Source organism: Lissotriton vulgaris, chromosome 11, assembly GCF_964263255.1.
Source record: "Lissotriton vulgaris chromosome 11, aLisVul1.2, whole genome shotgun sequence".
NCBI classification, from domain to species: domain Eukaryota; kingdom Metazoa; phylum Chordata; class Amphibia; order Caudata; family Salamandridae; genus Lissotriton; species Lissotriton vulgaris.
In genome coordinates, this window is record NC_141699.1 from 382,379,912 (window position 1) to 382,399,429 (window position 19,518).

At 48.7% G+C, this 19,518-nt stretch overlaps 1 protein-coding gene across 1 annotated transcript in view; it reads right to left on the minus strand.

Annotated features, from left to right (window-relative positions):
* Positions 1-19,518, minus strand: part of SFTPB (surfactant protein B) — a 98,443-nt gene that overhangs the window by 26,165 nt on the left and 52,760 nt on the right. The window contains exons 6-7 of the mRNA XM_086942479.1: positions 17,829-17,918; positions 17,264-17,447 (exon numbers count right to left, since the gene is read on the minus strand). Of these exons, the coding sequence (XP_086798605.1) occupies positions 17,264-17,447; positions 17,829-17,918 (274 nt within the window). The remainder of the gene's footprint in view (positions 1-17,263; positions 17,448-17,828; positions 17,919-19,518) is intronic.

A 19,518-nucleotide genomic window follows, 5' to 3' on the forward strand; every position in this document is an offset into this window, starting at 1 on the left:
GAAGGCGGGCTCGCCCCAGACAGTCGTCATCCACCTCCAGACGACGGGAGACCTCCTGCACCACCTGGGGTTCTCCATCAATGTGCCGAAGTCACACCTGTGCCCCTCTCAGAAGCTCCTCTTCATCGGAGCGGTTCTCGACTCGGCGCAGTTTCGGGTTTACCCCCCTGAACAGCGGGTTTGGGATATACAGGCTCTGATTCCGATCTTTCAGCCTTTGTCCCGAGTCTCGGTCAGGTTGACGCTGCGGCTTCTGCTGCTGTTGGCCTCCTACATCCTCCTGGTGCATCACCCCCGTTGTAAGGAATCTAATACTAACTTGTTTCTTTCAGATGAACAAGTTACTTACCTTCGGTAACGATATATCTGTAAGAAACAGTCGTTAGTTTTAGATTCCTTACCGCCCCACCCATCCTCCCCGTTCTGAGAACCGATATCTAGGGTTAAGGTCATCCCCTTTCAGGGCCCTAGTTTCAATGGCACCAGTGTTGGTTTTTGACAGGGCTCTGCGTTTTTGGCGCGGAAAAGCTGTGTCTAAGAACTGACGTCAGCACGCAGAGGCGGCGTCTAAGTACTCCGATGTCATCACGGCGCCCACGACGCCGACGACGGACGCGGAGCCGCAGACGACGCCTACCGACGTGCAAGGGTACTGCCACGCAAAAATTTCCGGATCCAGTCTGACGCCTGGGGATATTCTAAGGTAAGGAATCTAATACTAACTACTGTTTCTTACAGATATATCGTTACCGAAGGTAAGTAACTTGTTCATCTAAGGTTAAGGTCATCCCTTTCAGGGCCCTAGTTTCATGGCACCAGTGTTGGTTTTTATCATGGCTCTGCTTTTCTGGCGCGGAAAAGCTATGTATAAGAACTAACGTCCGTGCGCGAGGGCAGCGGCTAAGTATTCCGGCACCGACGACGAACGCGGAGCTGCAGACAACGCATACCGACGTGCAGGGGTACTGCTACGCTAAAGTTTCCGGATCTAGTCTGACGCCTGGGGATATTCTAAGGTAAGGAATCTAATACTATCTATTGTTTCTTACAGATATATCGTTATCGAAGGTAAGTAGCTTTTGCTTTTGCCCCAGGTGGTGGACTCGTGGCCAAGGCTCTATGAGCCTCTTAATGTGAAAGCAGTGAGAAAACTGGACCTCTGGGAGTTTGGCGTTCAGCTTGTGCTCAAGGAACTAGACCAGTTGTTCCTCCTTCGCTTCCTCCAGAAAACGGACAATCCTAAGATCATTGCGCTGAGATCTCTCCTTCATGCCCCCCCACTCGCATAAAGCTTCGAGCTCGTAGTTTTCTGTTTTTATATGGTGAAGCAGAGGTCCTGTGCCTCATCTTCTTAAGCTGATATTCACCCTTCTGCCTCTGATACATGATCAACAATATTCCTTATGCATTTTGGAGAAGGGCAATGTCACTTCCAACCTCACCTATTTGTGTTTCATGGACCTGTCTGGTGGTGCCTTTTGCCTGAAAGGATACCTTCCGTGGGATACTCCATTAAGACTGATATCCGGTGCTGAAGGTAATGCTGTGGGTCTAGAATTAAGTGGAAGAAGTTTGGGAAAATGTTCACATTTAGTTATCATGGGGTCTCTGTGACCTGGTCATGATGGTAAGGTGGTCACGGCCACAAGCAGGCATACCGTAGCACAGGTTGCAATCGCAGCCATCCTCCAGCCAAAGGAGCAGGGAACAGGATGCCCCAATAGAATCTGCAAGTCCCCCACAGCTCACAAGGTCTAAGTCTCAAAATGGCTTGCCAGGCCAGCCTATCCCGGTGGCACAAGCAGCCTGGACAGGTGGACATTTGAGAAGTTGTCGCTCTTATATGAAAAGTCAAACCTTTGAAGCCAACTCAGAAGATCCACAAGAAAACGCAGTTCTGAATGTGCCCAGCAGGATCCATCTCCCCTTCCACCAATGCAGGACAGGCAAGTCTCCTACCAAGGGCCCCCGTGCAGCCAAGGCGATCCCAGTGAGCCAACACCCGAGGTCCTCTGCCTCAATCAGAGGGCACACACCAGCCAGCCACTGCACATAGTGCAGAGAAGCCCAGCCTCCTTCGCCGGCCTGACCCCACGGCAACACACAGAATAACCCGGAGCTGAAGCATAGGACTGGTTCTGCCATCTCCTGGGACCAACCTGGATCCAGGCATGCTACCACAGAGGTCTTTCGGCAGAGGATGAAGCAATGCCCCTTTTGGGCTCCGGGATTCCAGCTGCTACAGAAACAAATCAGGCAGGATGGGAGTTGACACAAAAGGAGCAGCTTTCTGTACCCGTGCAGTCAGGCGCGGTTTGTCCATTTGGGCGTGAGGGCGTAGCCCCCCTGCCCGAAGCCGCCCGCAGCTCCCTCTGCGTTTTTAAGTTAAGACTGTGACAATCATGTCAATGAATCAACATGACGTCAGACCGCCCTGCCCCTTCAGAGTCTGAAGGGGTGGGCGGTCTGGCGTCCTGTTGATTGATTGACATGATTGTACAGGCGGCAACACAAGTGCGCATGAATGGGGCTGGAGGGTGAATTTTTTCCCGTGCCCACGCATGCGCACTTGTGTTTTTGCGGCGTTGCGCATGCCCATTAGGAGCCCTAATGGGCATGCTGCGGGCGAGAAGGTACCTGTGCCCCTGGAGCCAGGATTGGCCAGGGGCGCTATGAGCCTGTGACATGTAGGGAACAGAGCCCAAAGGTGGCGGGACCGGGACCGGCAGCAAGGTAAGAGTGTGTGTTTTTCTTTTATTTTAAAGTGTTTGGTGCGTGCGTGTATGCATGAATGTTTGGTGGAGAGTGTTGCGAATGGATGTGTTTGTGTGTATGCATGTGTGAATACATTTCTTTGAGTGTTGTGTATGTGGGTCGGGGGGGGGGGTCGCCGCCGAACTGAGTGGCCTTGGGCCCGCACTCGCAAATCAGTTTGCGCCTCACCACTTTAAAATGTCACCAGCCGCCCCTGCGTGCAGTGCTTATGCGAGCTGAAGTCCAGGATTTTAAAGGAATTTGGGGCCATTCATGCAATATCGCTAGAGAAGCATCTGGCATTATGCACAATCTGCTACCCACTGAAAAAGAAACATTTCCCAGTTAAAGGTCAATCGAACAAGATCCCATGGGGTATAAATGAAAAAGCCAGTAGGAGTGTCTAATCTGCCTATTTTTTCAAGGGGAAACTGCCTCCAGGCCAGTCAACAGTGCTTACAGGATTCCATGACATATCTGAGTCCTTCCAATTAGTCGTGAATATTAAGGAGGCAATTCAAGTTTATGCTTAAGAGCCTCACCTTGTGCACACTAACACAAGTATTCATCTTTGACAAGCCCAGAGAAGTACGTACTGTTTTTCAGGACTTAGAATCCCGTGTTGAGCTAATGGAGATTACAGAATCATTCTCCTATTTTCAGAAGATGAGGAAGGTCCAGAAATCTGTGGCTGGAGTTTCAATAAGTGTCCAGAAAACAAACGTCTTGGACAGAATTGGGCCATTTCTAACTTCTGCAAGTTGTTGGGGATCTTGCCTATTTGAAGAGTTTTGTGAATATGGACCAGTCCATGTGAACAGCATCCCTAGGGAATTCTCGTCATTTCACAAACTGAGGGCATTGGTTGTTATCCATTGTTGCAAATGGATCGATCAGAGAAATCCCTAGCAGCTGAAGATTGACCACAGAATTGACTGATCTTACTCAGGATGGCTGCTTTGATAAGACTGTTTCTTTCCTGCTGAAGCGCTGCTGGAAAGATGCTGTTCAAAATCCCCTATTCGATGGGCTGAACAAGCAGTTAGCACAGACGGGGAGTGCAAATATAACACGACTGCTGTCTTATCTGGGAGGGCTAAGGCAACATTTGCTACAATTGTGAAAGAAATACCTTCTATCCAGAAAGATCACCCTTGCCTCCATGTTATTCATGTGGAGCGCCAGGTGCTGGCCTGATAGCAGGTGGTTATGGTTCATGCTGTAGCAGTGAGCCTTACAGCTGGTGGGAAATCAGTTATTAATTGTATTACTTCAGAAAATGTGATTTCTAAAGCTACAATAAGGGACTTCCGGATTTTATTTTAATTCACAATTATCGTGGCTTGGGGCTCTCTTAGCTGGTTTTAAGGATGGTCAAGATGGGGTTGCACGGTTCTCATTTTCAGATGACATTTGTACAGGAGGTTATGAAAGTCAGAAACATTTGACCGTCCTGACATGAAGTGGCCAGATGGTTGTTCCAGTGTTTGGGGCTCTATGTTCCCTGCAACTTTTACCAATTACAGCATTTTTCTGTCAAAATACATCGACTACTAAATAACTAAATAAATGCTCAATGACTTTATGAACGATGATATATATCCCCAGTCCAGTTTCTTTCAATATCAAGTTTGACCTAAAAAATGGCATTGTGTTACTTTCCACTGAAAAAGTTAGTCAAATTTGCTAAGTGTTTTCCATGAGTTAATTACAATTACTGAAAAAGTTTCCGATCCCGCATGCACAACTTGGTATTAATTTGCAGGATTGACATTGTATTGCCTGCCTGGATGCTGTTTGTGTGTGGCATGTGGGTATTTCTTGTTTGTAAGCGATAACAAGAGGAGTTGTGATAAGTTTTTCCTTGGTAGTACCGGACAATCACAGGACAGGACCAGACCACATGCCTCCAGAGAGGAACAATGGAACAGTTAGCTCAGAGAATCTTACCAGCTCATTGAAGCTGGAGGGGGCGGGACAGGGAGTCCAAATATATTAGGTGAGGATAATTACACTGGATCACCCTGAAGTGCATAGAGATAGCAAGTTCCTGGGGGGCCATCCTAGCCTCCCTCCTTCCTATGTATTCCAGGTCGCCGACCCACGCAGCCCACCTCTGCTTTAATCTGGAGAACTGGTCCGAGGTGTTGATGATCAGGGATTGGTAAACTTGTGAAATGGTGCCCTTGGTGAGCTGACCGGGCAGTAGCTTGGCCTTCAGAGGGTTAAAGTAAGCAATGTCTGTATTGCGGGTGGATGTTAGCTGTAAGTGCATGTTAAACATGTAGGTATTTATGGAACTGGTTATGGGGAAGTTGATACTGCTTTTGAGTCTCCTTGAACTGCTGTATGTGGTTGCTCGACCGGATGACTCCAAACTGGGTGATTCCTTTCTTGTCACATTTTGTGAACTCCTCCAATCTCGCAGTGTGGTGTAGCTACGGCAGCCTGCGATCCCAACCCATGACGTCGAGTGCCGCATTCCAGTTCAGGAAGATCACCTGAGTGGATCTCTGGGAAGGACTGAGGAATTGTGACTTCACATCAATTCCCATTATTTTATCTAGTCCCAGCAAGGCCAGCTCTGCGCGGTAGGCTGGGTGGTCCCATTCCTGATTAAGCCAGTCCATAATGACGATCACCTGTGAGGCCATAAAGTAAAATTGCGTGTACCCCTTTCCCAGTCCTCCGTCATGTGGGGACTGCCAACAGAAAAGAAAAGCAATCTGGGGCCAGCCACCCACAGATGGTGGAAATATGGTTTTTAAACCGCTGGCTAGATATTGGGAGAGGGACATGTAATATGTAGAGGAAGCAAGGTTGTATCATCATTTTGAAGAGGCCACCTGATCCAGGCCCTGGAGTAGGAAGCGCGCCTGTTTCTGAAGATTTTTTCATTTAGGTGAGGTGTCAAATTGAAGCTCATTTTGAGCTCTGGTAGCAAAGAAAAATATTGGAAGGTTAAGCGATGTATTTGGATTGTGGAATGCTAGGAGCAGACACTCGAGTCATCTCTGATCGGGACCAGCAGAATTTTGTTTTATTCACTGTGATACCGTGGCATCCTCGTATATGTCAAGTAGTTCCGAGCAATGAGGGCCTGAAGTCTGTAGATTAGTTAGAAAGAGCAGAACATTGTCTGTGTATTGCACAAGTCTATCCTCGGGCCATCATCTCACGATCACCCCTGCATTTGGGCGTCTCCGCATATGAGCCGTGCCTTGGCTTCAATTGCTAGGGTGAAAAGGAGAAAGGAGAGAGGGCAGCCTTGCCGGGTGCCTCTGCGCATAGGGAATGGGAAGGAGAGTGAACCATTTATTGGACTTGTGGAGATGGTTGTGAGTATAAAAGCTTGGAGTGCTTGCAAGAGTAAGCCCCTAGCCTGGCTCATTCTAGGACACTGCTCAGGTAAGACCAATCAATCATGTCAAAGGCCTTCTCATAGTCTATTAGGCAGGACAGAGGGATGCGGAATGCAATACGCTTAGGAGAGGGCCACTTGTACTTCCTTAATGCAGTGGTGGGTGTTGCGAGACGGCATGAAGCCACATTGTTTGGGGTGGATAAAAAGGGACAAAGTCTATCGCAGCCCAGGTGGCCATGACCATGGCAAAACACCTTCATCTCAGAATTGTTAAGGGAAATGGGTTTATGTGAGAGGCATCTGTCCAATGGTTGAGCAGTTATCTGGATAACCACAATTGTGGTTCTGTCTAGCTGATGGCGGAGGCACCCTTGCTGCTGCTTCAGTTTACAGTAAATAACAAAAGAAGTGCCAATACTGTGAATAATTTCATAAAATGTTCCAAAACGTCCGAACCAAATAAGATGTCACCATCTCACATATATGAACAGAATCAATCTTTTATTTTTTTAAACAAATTCTTTTTTCAGCTTTGGTTAATGATTTCACCAATGTTACCAATTCTAGGACCTTATATACAATACATATACATAAACAAACCACAGAAAATTATTATATTCAACATTCATTCAAAACACAGTCACCCTTATATCTAAAGCAACCACAGACACACATACATATTTACACTGGAATAACAATATTCACAGAGCCATATATACATTTTCCAATTTATACACAATAATTTAATATAACTTCTGGCTATGATAGTCACAAGTAACAAGAGAGAGACATTAGATTACACTGAGTCTAAAGAAAGGTTATTCTTCCTTTCTCCACAGATTCTGGTCCTGATGAAAACTCTATCATCAACAAAGAGTTCGAAACGCGTGACTATCATAGCCAGAAGTTATATTACAGGGCAAGCAGGTGGGGGGACGTATTGCAGAATTTCTGATATTACTTGACGGGGAACCCATCCAGGCCCAGTGATTTGCTTGGGGGCATATCTAATAGCACTACTTCTATTTTGTTGACTGTGATTGGCTAGTCAAGGTCTCGAGCAATATACTGGGGGATCGAGGGCAGCAGGATCTCGGCCAGCAATGGGTGTGCCACTTCTCGTGGGGGCCTTTGTCTGGGTTCATATCAGTCCCTATAGTGGTCAGCAAATACTTTGCACTATGTTGGAAGTGCGAACCTTGATCCAACCTTTGGCATCCATAGGCCAGGGGAAAACTCTGAAAGCAACCTCTCTGGTGACCAGCTGATAGAGGAGCTTTCCTGATTTCCTGATTCCCTCCAATATTTCCGAGCCTCCTCCAGTGAGATTTGTCTCTCTGAGGCTCTCACTACCACTAGTCAGTGGGCAAGATCAACTGATGTCTTTTTTTAAAGCTTGACGGGAGTATCCACTGGGATTTTCAGTAGGATAGATGTCCCATATGTCAACGTACGAGAGAGAATCTGCTTTGGTACATAAATTGATACAAAATATGTTTTGCTTAACTTCAAGCTGACTCTTTACCCACAATCCATCTGCAATAGGAGTCTGTGTATGTATTTGTCACTGCAAGGGGAATGGCTCTACGGAGTAGATTAGCTACACCGCGGGATCCTTGAGAAAACCCAGAGTGATAAACTCTGCCATACTCGTATCGTTGAAGGAAAGGGCATTGCTCACCCACCAGGTGGGTTTCTTGCAGCAGGAGAACAGCAGGCTGCAATTGTTAGCATAGCGAAGTATGACAGATCGTTTAATGCAGTCCAGCGTGTCGTTCACATTCCAGGACATATTCTTAAAGTCTCTCATGGGGTGCTGTGAATCTGACAGTATGAAACTAGGGCAGGGGACATGTGTTGAGGTTCTGGTGTTATAGCGGTGGTTTGGTCTGTGTGGGACTGTGATTGATGAAGCAGTGCGTACGGTTGTGGTTTCTGTAACCTGTGGAAGGTGAAACTGTACAAATGTTAACTAACATTACCCCCAACAAACCCAATTTTCCCCCGCCCCGTACTTCTACCCTTGAAGCATCTGTCAGCCAAAAACTAATTATAACAAACCACAAGCAAAGCACTAAAACTAAAGCATAAGATGGGGACCTCCTCCATAGCAGGATATGATACCAAGCACTTAAACAGATTTCCTAATGTATTTAGGCTAGCACTATTACCCTTGGGAAATGATTTGTCAATTGTCGCCAGGGCTAGGTCTTTGGCTTGTCAGGCCTGGGATCCTCTCTCTTAAGGGGCTTCACAGTTTACATTCCATGAGTGTGGAGGGGGGCCGGTGGAGGGTGGTGTCTGTGGGGCAGAAGCTGCATAGCCAAGGCCCATGGCTGACTTGTGGGTGGGCTAGGACGATGGCTTGGTGGTGTGGGAGGCATGTATGTATTAGCCCACCCACCACAGCCTTGACAAGCACAAGACTGTGTTTGTTGCCCCACGCCGTCACAACGCGCCCCTCCTGGTGGCTTAGGTGCCTCCCAGCAGCTTTCCATAGCCTCTAGCACCACCACAGCAGACGCAGTGATTAGCAGGCTGCCATTTTGACAGACGTGGCTCTGCGCGGTCCAAGGTCTCCTCACTAGGACTGGGCAATGAACTCCGCTCCGCTAGCTGAGTTTGCAGAGATTTGTTAACTATGCATTGCATTTAAAAGATGGAATTCAGGCAAAAACGTTGTTCTTCCACATAGCGGAGTCTGCTAGTAAACTGCACCCACAAATGCTTAGCTAAACCAACTTTACATGCTAAAAAGCATATAACCAATTCACATAAGTGAACTTTGAAAATGAAAAATATCAGGCAAGAGGTGATGATTTTGGGGTCCCCTCTAACCTAGCAGAGGACCAAGCAGATGCCTTGAACACAAAGAGCATATCATGCTGAACGATTCAGTGGTATTCCCATCCTCTTAGGACCACCCCAAGCGCAGTTATGGGCAAAAATACAATCCCAACCAAAGGTCCTGCAAAGCATTATGGGATGAGATTAGCAGTGGGCAGTTAATATTATAGTATCCAATATCAAAATAATTCTATAAAGAGCTGCAGTTCAACAAGTCGTTACTAGGTGTCCCTCAAAAGTCAAATGCAAAAGCATTGAAAATATTAAACCAAGCTGCAGTTCAATAGTCGTTCCTAGGTGTCCCTCAAGTCAAATGCTTTTGCATTTGACTCATGAGGGACACCTAGTAACGACTAGTGGAACTGCAGCTTCATGAAAGGGTTTTAATGCGTTTGCATTTGACTCGTGAGGGACACCTAGTAACGACTCGTGGAACTGCAGCTTGATGTAATCATTTCAATGCTTTTGCATTTGACTCGTGAGGGCCACCTAGTAATGACTAGTTTGACTGCCATCTTGGTTGCCTTCCCTTGAATGACCTTTTTAATCACATTTTATTTAAAACCCATGATTCTTAATAATAGCTCGTTTTTTGCCATACTTTTTTTATCAGCCAAACTAGTACATCAAAAACTATTTCTTGTAAGTGTATGTTTTTGTCTCCACTTCTCTCTCTGACATTTTCATCTGAAAGAGACACGTTAGTGATAGATTCCTTACCTTAGAATATCCCCAGGCGTCAGACTGGATCCGGAATTTTTTGCGTAGCAATACCCCTGCGCGTCGGTAGGCGTCATCTGCGGCTCCGCGTCAGTCGTCGGCGTCGTTAGCGCCGGAATGATGTCGTCGGAGTACTTAGACGCCGCCCATGCACGCTGACGTCAGTTCTTCTTTTTTCCGGGCCAGCTAGCGCAGATCCGGAGAAGCTCTACCCCTAGTCATTTTTTGACTGAACTTTTGATCTTTTTGATTATTCTTTTTCTTCGAGTCTTCGACTCTATCGGTGCCGGTAGGGATGCCCGGGTTCAAACCCTGCTCGAAGTGCGACTGACTGATGTCGGTCACGGACCCCCATCGGCGGTGCCTGAAGTGCTTAGGCCTCGATCATGACGACCGCACCTGCTCCGACTGCCGGGCCCTGACGTCGAAGGCTAGGCGGGAGCGGTCCCACAAGTGGCTCGAGCTCCGGCAGTCTACCCCGCGCCACTCCAGGTCCCGGTCCAGGTCCCACGGGAGGTCAAGGGACAGGTCGCGAGGTCGGAGTCATCGCAGCTCCGGGAGTGGACACCGGTCGTCAGGCTCCAAGTCCTCAAGTAAGAGGCATGAGAGGTCGTAGAGACGTCATCGTTCCTCCGTCCCACCCAGACGCTCGCACGATGCGGCCGGGGGCTCGGGCGACACCGCCCACGCGGCTCTGCGGGAGTCGCAAGCGTTGCCGCCTGCCCCACACCCTTGGGTCCCTGGGCACGGCGCGACGCCGGATGAGATAGAGTGGTACCTCATGGCCATGAGGTCCCTCCCTCCTCAGTCGGGTTCCGTGGCGCCTTTGGGCCCAACGGTCCCGACTGGAGGCCCTAGCGGGTCGGGTGCTTCGGCCCCGACGCCGTCGGGTGCTTTGGCCCTGGCGCCGCCGGCGACTTCGGTCCCGGCGCTGCAGGACCTCATTGGATCCGCTTCCGGATCCGGGTCGTCGGCGGTCGACCTCACGACCTCACCGGTGCCGGCCCCACGGGTGTCGCCCCCGGCGCCCGCTGTTAACGCCATCCCCAATGTTCCCTACGGTCCAACTCTGGCGCCGCTTCCGACGGCCTTTGGAGATTTTTATTTCCATGAGGAGACCCCATCTACTAATCCTGTTTTACAGGTAACGGTTGACTAGGAGGATTGGGAGGGGTCTGAGGACCCTCTGACACTGGAGTGCCTGTCTCAACAGGACTGGGCATATGAGCTTGGGGAGGCCAGTGGTCTTGACACATCGCCAGACACTGGATTTGCCTCCCCTCCGACTGTGGCTTCGGAGGAGGGGTCTACATATAGTGTAGTGTTGACGAAGGCAGCCAAGGCCTTACACCTTGAGCTCCCCGTCGCGGCCGTGAGGATTAACCTCCTCACTGAGGTCCTCAAACCGCAGTCAAGCTCCAGCGAGTCCCTGCTGCCGTTCAATGAGGCCTGATGTGACGTTCTTGTGGGCACTTGGTCCAAGCCCGCCACAGGCCCGCCTGTGGATAGGAACGTGGCCAGACGCTACCGCCCGGCCCCGGGCGACCCATGCTTTTTGTCCACCCATCCCACCCCCGAGAGCCTGGTCATCCAGGCCTCCAATTCCCAGACCGCATTCCCGTCGGCCCCGCCCGACCGGGAATCCAAGAGATACGAACAGTTTGGGAAGAAGGTGTTCTCGTCTGTAAACTTAGTCTGTCTCTTGGGCCGCTACACCCACACTCTGTGGGACGCGGTTGCGGACGTGCTGCCACAATGTCCGAAGGAGGTCCGGGCTAAACTCGCCCAAACCCTTGCGGAGGGCCGAGATGCAGCGGCATCCGGCGTCCGGCGTGGGCTGGATACAATGGACTCACTGGGCAGGGCAATGGCAACGACGGTGGCGGTTCAACGCCACGCCTGGTTGAGGTCCGCCAACTTCTCGGCCGATGTCCAGGCCACACTTCTGGACATGCCGTTCGATGGCCGCCGCCTCTTCGGCGACAAGGCAGACCATGCGCTGGAACGTTTTAAGGACTCCAGGGCTACGGCCAAGTCCTTGGGCCTCTCGGCCCCACGCCAGCAAATGGGTGCCTTTCGCTCCTTTCGTGTCCACGGAAGGGGCGCCCCCACACGTGTTGCCAGCCACACGCCGCAAAATGTTCAACAGCGTGGTGGCGGCCGTGGAAACTGCTGTAGCGGCGGTCGGGACAACGGCGAGGCCAGTCCACACCTCCCTCCACAGCACCCGCCTTAAAACCTTCCGAGTTTTCAGGCCCATGTGACGGCTGTGGGAGGCAGGGTTCGCCATCACCTCTCCCACTGGCGCACTATCACGTCGGACAGGTGGGTGCTGCAGATCGTCCGAAGGGGCTACTCCCTCCCCTTCGAGGCGACCCCTCCATCCAAGCCACCGCAGTTCCACCGCGTGTCGTGGGATCACTTGCAACTTCTGCAAGAGGAAGTCACGGCCCTCTTGGCCAAGGGGGCCATCGAGCGCGTTCCTGGGCCAGAAGTAGGGTGTGGATGTTACTCCCACTACTTTCTGGTACCCAAGAAGGGCAAAGGGGGCCTACGCCCTATCTTGGACCTGCGGAACGTCAACGTCTTCCTCCGGAAGGAGAAGTTCAAGATGCTGACTTTGGCTCAAGACCTAGCTGCCCTGGACCCGGAAGACTGGCTGGTAGCGTTGGACTTGCAGGACGCTTATTTCCACATCCCCGTCCTGCCAGCCCACCGGCGGTTCACGGTAGGCCAAGAGCACTTTCAGTTTACCGTGCTCCCCTTCGGCCTTAGCAGCGCCCCACGGATGTTCACGAAGGTGGTCGCAGCTCATCTGCGCAAGTTAGGGGTGTCAGTCTTCCCTTCCTAGACGACTGGTTGTTGAAGGCTGGCTCGCCCCAGACAGTTGTCAGCCACCTCCAGACTACGGCCGACCTCCTGCATTTGCTGGGGTTCTCCATCAATGTGCCGAAGTCGCACCTGTGTCCCTCTCAGAAGCTCCTCTTCATCGGAGCGGTTCTCGACTCGGCGCAGTTTCGGGTTTACCCTCCCGAATAGCGGGTTCGGGATATACAGGCTCTGATTCCCATCTTTCAGCCGTTATCCCGAGTCTCGGTCAGGTTTACCCTGCGGCTTCTGGGGCTGATGACCTCCTGCATCCTTCTGGTGCATCACGCCAGGTGGCGGATGCGGGCTCTGCAGTGGGACCTGAAGTTTCAGTGGGCCCAGCATCAGGGCAACCTGTCCGATCATGTCTTGATCTTGGAGGGCACTGCGAGGCAACTGCAGTGGTGGCTCATGGACCGTGACTGGATCAGTGGCAGATCCCTCTCCCTACCCCACCCGGAGCACGTGGTTGTGACGGACGCGTCCCTCCAGGGCTGGGGAGGCCACATGGGAGAGGCGGAGATCAGAGGCCTCTGGTCTCCGGCGGAGTCCCGGCTCCATATCAACCTTTTAGAGCTGCGGGCGATTAGTCTAGCACTGAAGTCATTCCTCCCCTCTGTCCGGGGGAGTGTAGTGCAGGTGTTCACGGACAACACCACCGCCATGTGGTACTGCAACAAACAAGGCGGGGGGAGGCTCTGCGCCTCTGGCAGTGGCTGGAACATCAGGGCGTGATCCTGGTGGTTCAACACCTGGCAGGCTCTCTGAATGCCAGGGCGGACGAACTCAGCCGTCGGTGCATGATGGATCACGAATGGCGTCTGAACTCGGACGTGGCGCAAGGCCTCTTTCAGCAATGGGGAGATCCTTGGTTAGATCTATTCGCCACAGAAGAGAACGCGCAATGTCATCAGTTCTGCGCGTTGGAATTTCCAAGGCGGCACTCGCTCGGCGGCGCTTTTCGTCGCGAGTGGAGTTGCGGTCTATTGTACGCCTTTCTGCCTATACCACTTCTGCCCAGAGTGCTGAAGAAGATCAGGCGCGACCGGGCCCAGGTTATCCTGGTGGCTCCGGATTGGGCACGAAGATACTGGTATCCCGAGCTACTCAACATGTCAGTCGATCCCCCGATTCGTCTGCCTCTTCGGGAGGACCTTCTGTCGCAGCAGCAGGGGACCGTCCTGCACCCGAACCTGTCCAGTCTCCACCTACAAGCTTGGAGATTGAGCGGCGGCAGTTGAGGCCATTTGACTTGCCTCCCGAAGTCTGTGATATCATTCTGGCAGCCAGGCGTCCCACCACAAAGTCGGTATACGCCTGCAGTTGGAACAGATTTGTGGCATGGTGCACAGCAAAGGCTGTGGACCCTCTCTCTGCACCCCTTTCTGAAGTTCTACTCTTCCTTCTTTCCCTTGCCCAGCAGGGCTCTGCTCTGGGCACTGTTAAGGGGTACCTTTCTGCTCTTTCCGCCTTCTTACGGCTACCTGATCAGCCTTCCTTATTCAAGTCCCCCATTGTAAATAGATTTCTGAAGGGCATCACACACTTGTTCCCTGGCATCACACACATGTTCCTTCCTGTTCCCTTCGTGATGCCCCAGTGGGACTTGAATCTTGTACTCACTTATCTAATGTGTGCTCCCTTTGAGCCGCTCCATAACTGTCCTCTCCGTCTTCCTACCCTGAAGATTGCTTTCCTGGGTGCCATCACCTCTGCCAGGAGAGTGATAAAGCTCCAGGCTCTTTCTTCTACTCCACCTTTCCTCCCTGTTCATCCGGACAAGGTTGTGTTGCGGACAAGACCTTCCTTTCCGCCCAAGGTTGTCACGGCCTTCCACATCGGGCAGTCCATTACCTTGCCCACCTTCTTTCCGCCTCCGCATCCCTCGAAAGAGGAAGAGAGGCTCCACCGTCTGGACCCAAAATGTGCGCTCTCTTATTACCTAGATCGCACACGCCAGTTCCGGGTGGATGACCAACTCTTTGTTGGTTACGTGGGCGCGAAGAAGGGAAAGGCGGTACACAAGAGGGCCATTTCGCGATGGATCATCTTGTGTATTCAGGCATGTTACTCCATGGCCAAAAAGGAGCCCCCTGCTGGATTGCGGGCTCATTCCACTCGGGCCATGGCAACAACAACTGCCTTGGGCCGAGGAGTACCCTTACAGGACATTTGCCAGGCAGCTACGTGGGCCTCGCTGCACACGTTCGCAAGACAACTGCCTGGACAGTCAAGTCCAGAGGGATGGCTTCTTTGGCCGTTCCGTCCTCCAGGACTTTCTGGTGTGATTATTGGTTTGCAGACCCACCACCGGGGTTGGTTTTGCCAGAGGGATGGCTTCTTTGGCCGTTCCGTCCTCCAGGACTTTTTGGTGTGATTATTGGTTCGCAGACCCACCACCGGGGTTGGTTTTGCCGGGGTATCTATTCTAAGGTAAGGAATCGATCACTAACGTGTCTCTTTCAGATGCACAAGTTACTTCTTATGTAACGATATATCTGAAAGAGACATTAGTTAGTGATAGATTCCTTACCGACCCACCCATCCTCCCCGTTCTGCGAACCGATATCTAGGGTTTAGGTCATCCCCTTTCAGGGCCCTAGTGTCATGGCACCAGTGTTGGTGCTATCATGGCTCTGCGTATCTGGCGCGGAAAAGCTGTGTATCAGAACTGACGTCAGCGCGCATGGGCGGCGTCTAAGTACTCCGACGACGTCATTCCGGCGCTAACGATGCCGATGACGGACGCGAAGCCGCAGACGACGCTTACCGACGCGCAGGGGTATTGCTACGTAAAAATTTCCGGATCCAGTCTGATGCCTGGGGATATTCTAAGGTAAGGAATCTATCACTAACTAATGTCTCTTACAGATATATCGTTACACAAGTAGTAACTTCTGTAATGGGTTTGCATGTTCGACAGAAAGTCAATGTTTCTTACAAAACATCTCTTGTGGATTCTTTATTCATCTGTTTTGAAAAGGGCTTCACAAACTCACTGCTTAATGTCCAGCATATGACCTGGAACTTTGTAGTTGAATAATGCAAATCTTAACAGCAATATACAAGCTATCCCTTTGCTACTGAAGTAAAATATCACACAAGTTAAGTACAATATTACAGTTACGCTGTTGACACTCAAATAATCAAAGATTAGTTCTGCAGTGATTTTGAACTAGCTGTGTCTGAGCTATAAAATCAAAAGGTATCCTCAGATCATAATAAACTAGTTTATTTCTGACTAATTGATGCAAATAAGTGTATACTATACTATTTTGGCTGGCCTGTACAACAGGTAGCATATAGGTTAGCTGCAGACAATCTCCTGTAGCCGACTTGGTGTTGCTCATTGGAAAACCTCAGTGGTCACTATGTTCTTTTAGATTAATGATACAGAGGCTGACTTAATGTAATTAAAATAAAGCTTGCCATGTTAACTACTTTATTTGTGCTAGCAGATGCAATCAAAAACAATATGGATTAGTTCCAGTATTTTAGGTAAAAGCTTGCTATTGATCTACAATAGCAATTAAGTGATTGGAAATTATTTAAGTTAACTGGATCCAGTTCAAATAAAACACTGACTCAGTGAAAATGTTATAAGCTAGCCCCTCAGAGCTGAATTGAAATGGAAATTGGGCTAGACCTAAACAATGAATCAAGCTCATAGGCGCATCGGAGTAGCAGAAATTAATGGATAGAAATCACAGTAAATCATTTAACTTCAAATATTGGAGGGTTTTTATGTGAATGCCAGAACTAAATGTATTAATTTGAATATTAGCACAAACCTGTATCGGATGTGGTCTGCTGCAGTTAAACTTAAATAATAGAGTATTAGAGCTAGGACACTGACATTGAAAAATAAAATCAAGAAAGGCTATCTCCTTTTAGTTGAAATAAAAGAGCAAGCTCTTAACTTAACCCACTGACTCCAAATTCTGATGGTAAATATTGACTTGTATATTAGTGTTTAGGCAGCATGAATGACTGGATGGCAATGCTTGACTCAGTCTGGACCACTGGCTATTGCGCTGGTTTCCCTTCTTTCAATTTTGTGTAGCTTATCGCTACCATTAGAGATTATGACCATTCACAAGCAAACCAGTCTTGTTCTTGCTGTAAAAGGGCAGTCCTTCCTGGGCGACTTTCCCTCTGAATGGAAAAATCAGAAACACCAGATATATGTCAGTACTGTGCTTAATTGTTGGCATACAACTCACGTCCTTATTTCACAGATTGATTTGTTTAAGATTGGAGCTTCTCTGTACCAGAAGATATGAGGCAAATAATGATGGAATGGAATGAGGCAATTTATGATGCAACTTTTATACTGTTCAATCCAAGCACATGACCTCAATAGTATTAGAGAATCCAAGCATAACAAGGAAATATTCCCTTTGGAGGTGTTTTATCAGTTTTAACTGACAACCAGAAACCCTACATAAAAAAGAAGAGAAACGAGTGTCCACCAAGCGAGTGGACCTTCATCTCTGAGAGAAATCAGTGTACTAGCACACTGGGCCCACTCCACTGCAGGGAATGCCAGTGGAAGCCAATCATGGGACCTCTTCACTGCAAGAAAAGACATTGGAAATCTAGCATGGAGCCATTCTTTTGTATATATACTAACAGCGAAACACCTGTGTAGACATATGAGGGTCATTAGATTGCAGGGCTATTCGATATTTTAAAATGACGCAGTCTTACCTGGGCTGCTGTTCTCTTCCATAGCACACATGTCCACAAGTCCACAGATGAGCCGAGGTCCCAGTTTCCCCAGAATCAAGTCGATAATTATAATGGTGTATTTCTCAACCGTGCATTGGCACACTCCGGCAACTTTTGCTGGCAGCAGTAGGCAGAGCTGTGAGGCTGACTTGGCAATAGCAGCCTGTGGGATTAGAAGATCACATCAAAGAGGGAGCACTTCAGATGCACAGGACAGACAGAGGTTTTCAATGAGAGGTGTTTGCATCAATAACAGTGTTCTAATTGAAATTTTGTTTGAGGGGATGGACATACTATGCCCAAATCTTGGTATTGCAAATATTCTTAAAGTAGGATTTATGTAGCTAGGAAGGGACATGCTAGCACTATGGAGAGTTGTTTTCATCAGGGAAACTTAATATTCGTTTTTCCAGTTAGTGTTCTCACATGAAGATTTATTCCAAAGCAAGATACTCAATGGGTAAGAAAAACAAAAGTGGAGCAATATTCTTTTTGTGACTGCATCAGGCACATGATCTGCAGTGACTGTGTAGTATCACATCACCTTGGGAATAGCAGACTCCAGGCGTCCAATGAAAGAGCGGCATATCCAGCAAAGGGGCATTGGGATAGAAAATTCCGCCTCTGGTCCTTCCTAATGGAAAGACAAAAAATGTTTTACAAACCACCTCTCTTTCCCCCAGCCTTGTCTTCCCTAGTCCTACTGGTCTACCTGAGTCATCCTTCTTTATGCAAACCTTTTGAGCCCTGGCAAGCAAGATTTTTTCAGAGCCTGAATAAAGGGCACTCTTGACTTATGGCGAGTTCCTTGAGGGCCCTCGAACATTCCACTTCTGGTACTTGGAAAAAAAAGATCAACAATTTATGGTACTTAAAAAAATTATTTCATCGCTTTGCTTCTTCACCAGCCTTCTAATGGGTTGAAGTTTCCCTGACATTTAAGGTACATAGAAAGGATACCGCGAAAAAAAAGGGCTTCTATTTTACTCTAGTGTTTCTAAATGCTTATGGTCAGGGACCATTTTAAATCCCGTGTTGGGGAAAGCACACTGTATTATGGGAAAGGGATAACCTCCGAGTACCTTAGCACCACAACAGCAGCCATCTGTTTTATGTTTCTTCTTTTACCCTCTGAATACTGAAGAAAGGTACTAAGCAATCACTGGGATGAAGAGAGTAAGGGGTCAGGGGTAGGGCCGTCACACGGGGATTGCAGGAGGACTAATTGTACCTTTGTGCTACAGAGACCAGTTCCAACCGAGAACGTTTAGATAGGGGATTTTTTTTCTTCTCAATTTAGAAAGCATCTTACCGTACACAAGTCTGCTCAGACTTTGACTTGAATTAATGTCTGCAGAAGTTGTGCTCCAGAGCTGGATTGCAAATCTGATTTATCGCTCTCTAGATGCATTGAGATTAGGTCTGAATTGAAAGCAGTTTGCCTTAGCTATAGCCTAGGGGGATTTTCTGTGTCCAGGGGAAGCTGCTGAATTGTGCTTGATGCCCATTTAACTGGTGTGCTGGAATTATGAAGAGGATTATAAACCGGGCCACTAGAGCGATGTTAATACACCAAGGATTTTGCAGCTTCTCGACTGGACCTGGTTGACTAAAATTTCAAAGCAAACTGTAAAGTACATTACGCTTTACAATGAAAACGAGACACTAATTTAAAATAAAACCATGAAGGTTTATTAAAGTATTCAACACATTATGGAAAGCAAAATTATCTGGTTAGGAGTCTATCTGTTAAACTATAGCATGATGCTCAGAATCAAATGCAAATAATAGAATAGCAGATCCAAATATAGTTCAGCTCTAACAAATTAAAAGAGATTCATAAATCAGACATCAAACCGACATAGAGACTCTTCTAAAAGTACAGGAAGAGTAAGCCTTGCACCCATAGAATTGGGCTTCTTTTATATTGCAAACATGGTACTGTGACCTGAGAAGAACTTGGCAGCATTTCTAGCAACCCTAGAAGATTTTTTCTTTGCTCTCTAATACTGCTGCTCTTTTCTGATAAATGTTTAAACACAGAAACACGTGTCTAGAGATATACAGCAATGTCTGCACCAACTTTGGTGAAAAACTCCAGCTAATTTTAAAGTAAGCATGGACTGTGTACTGCATTTACCAGGATGCAAAGGGGCGAACTGTTCTGGTATGTGAGTCAGTGTGCTCCCAACCCCCATTCTATAGAAACATCAGTCTGTACCTGGGAAAGCGAC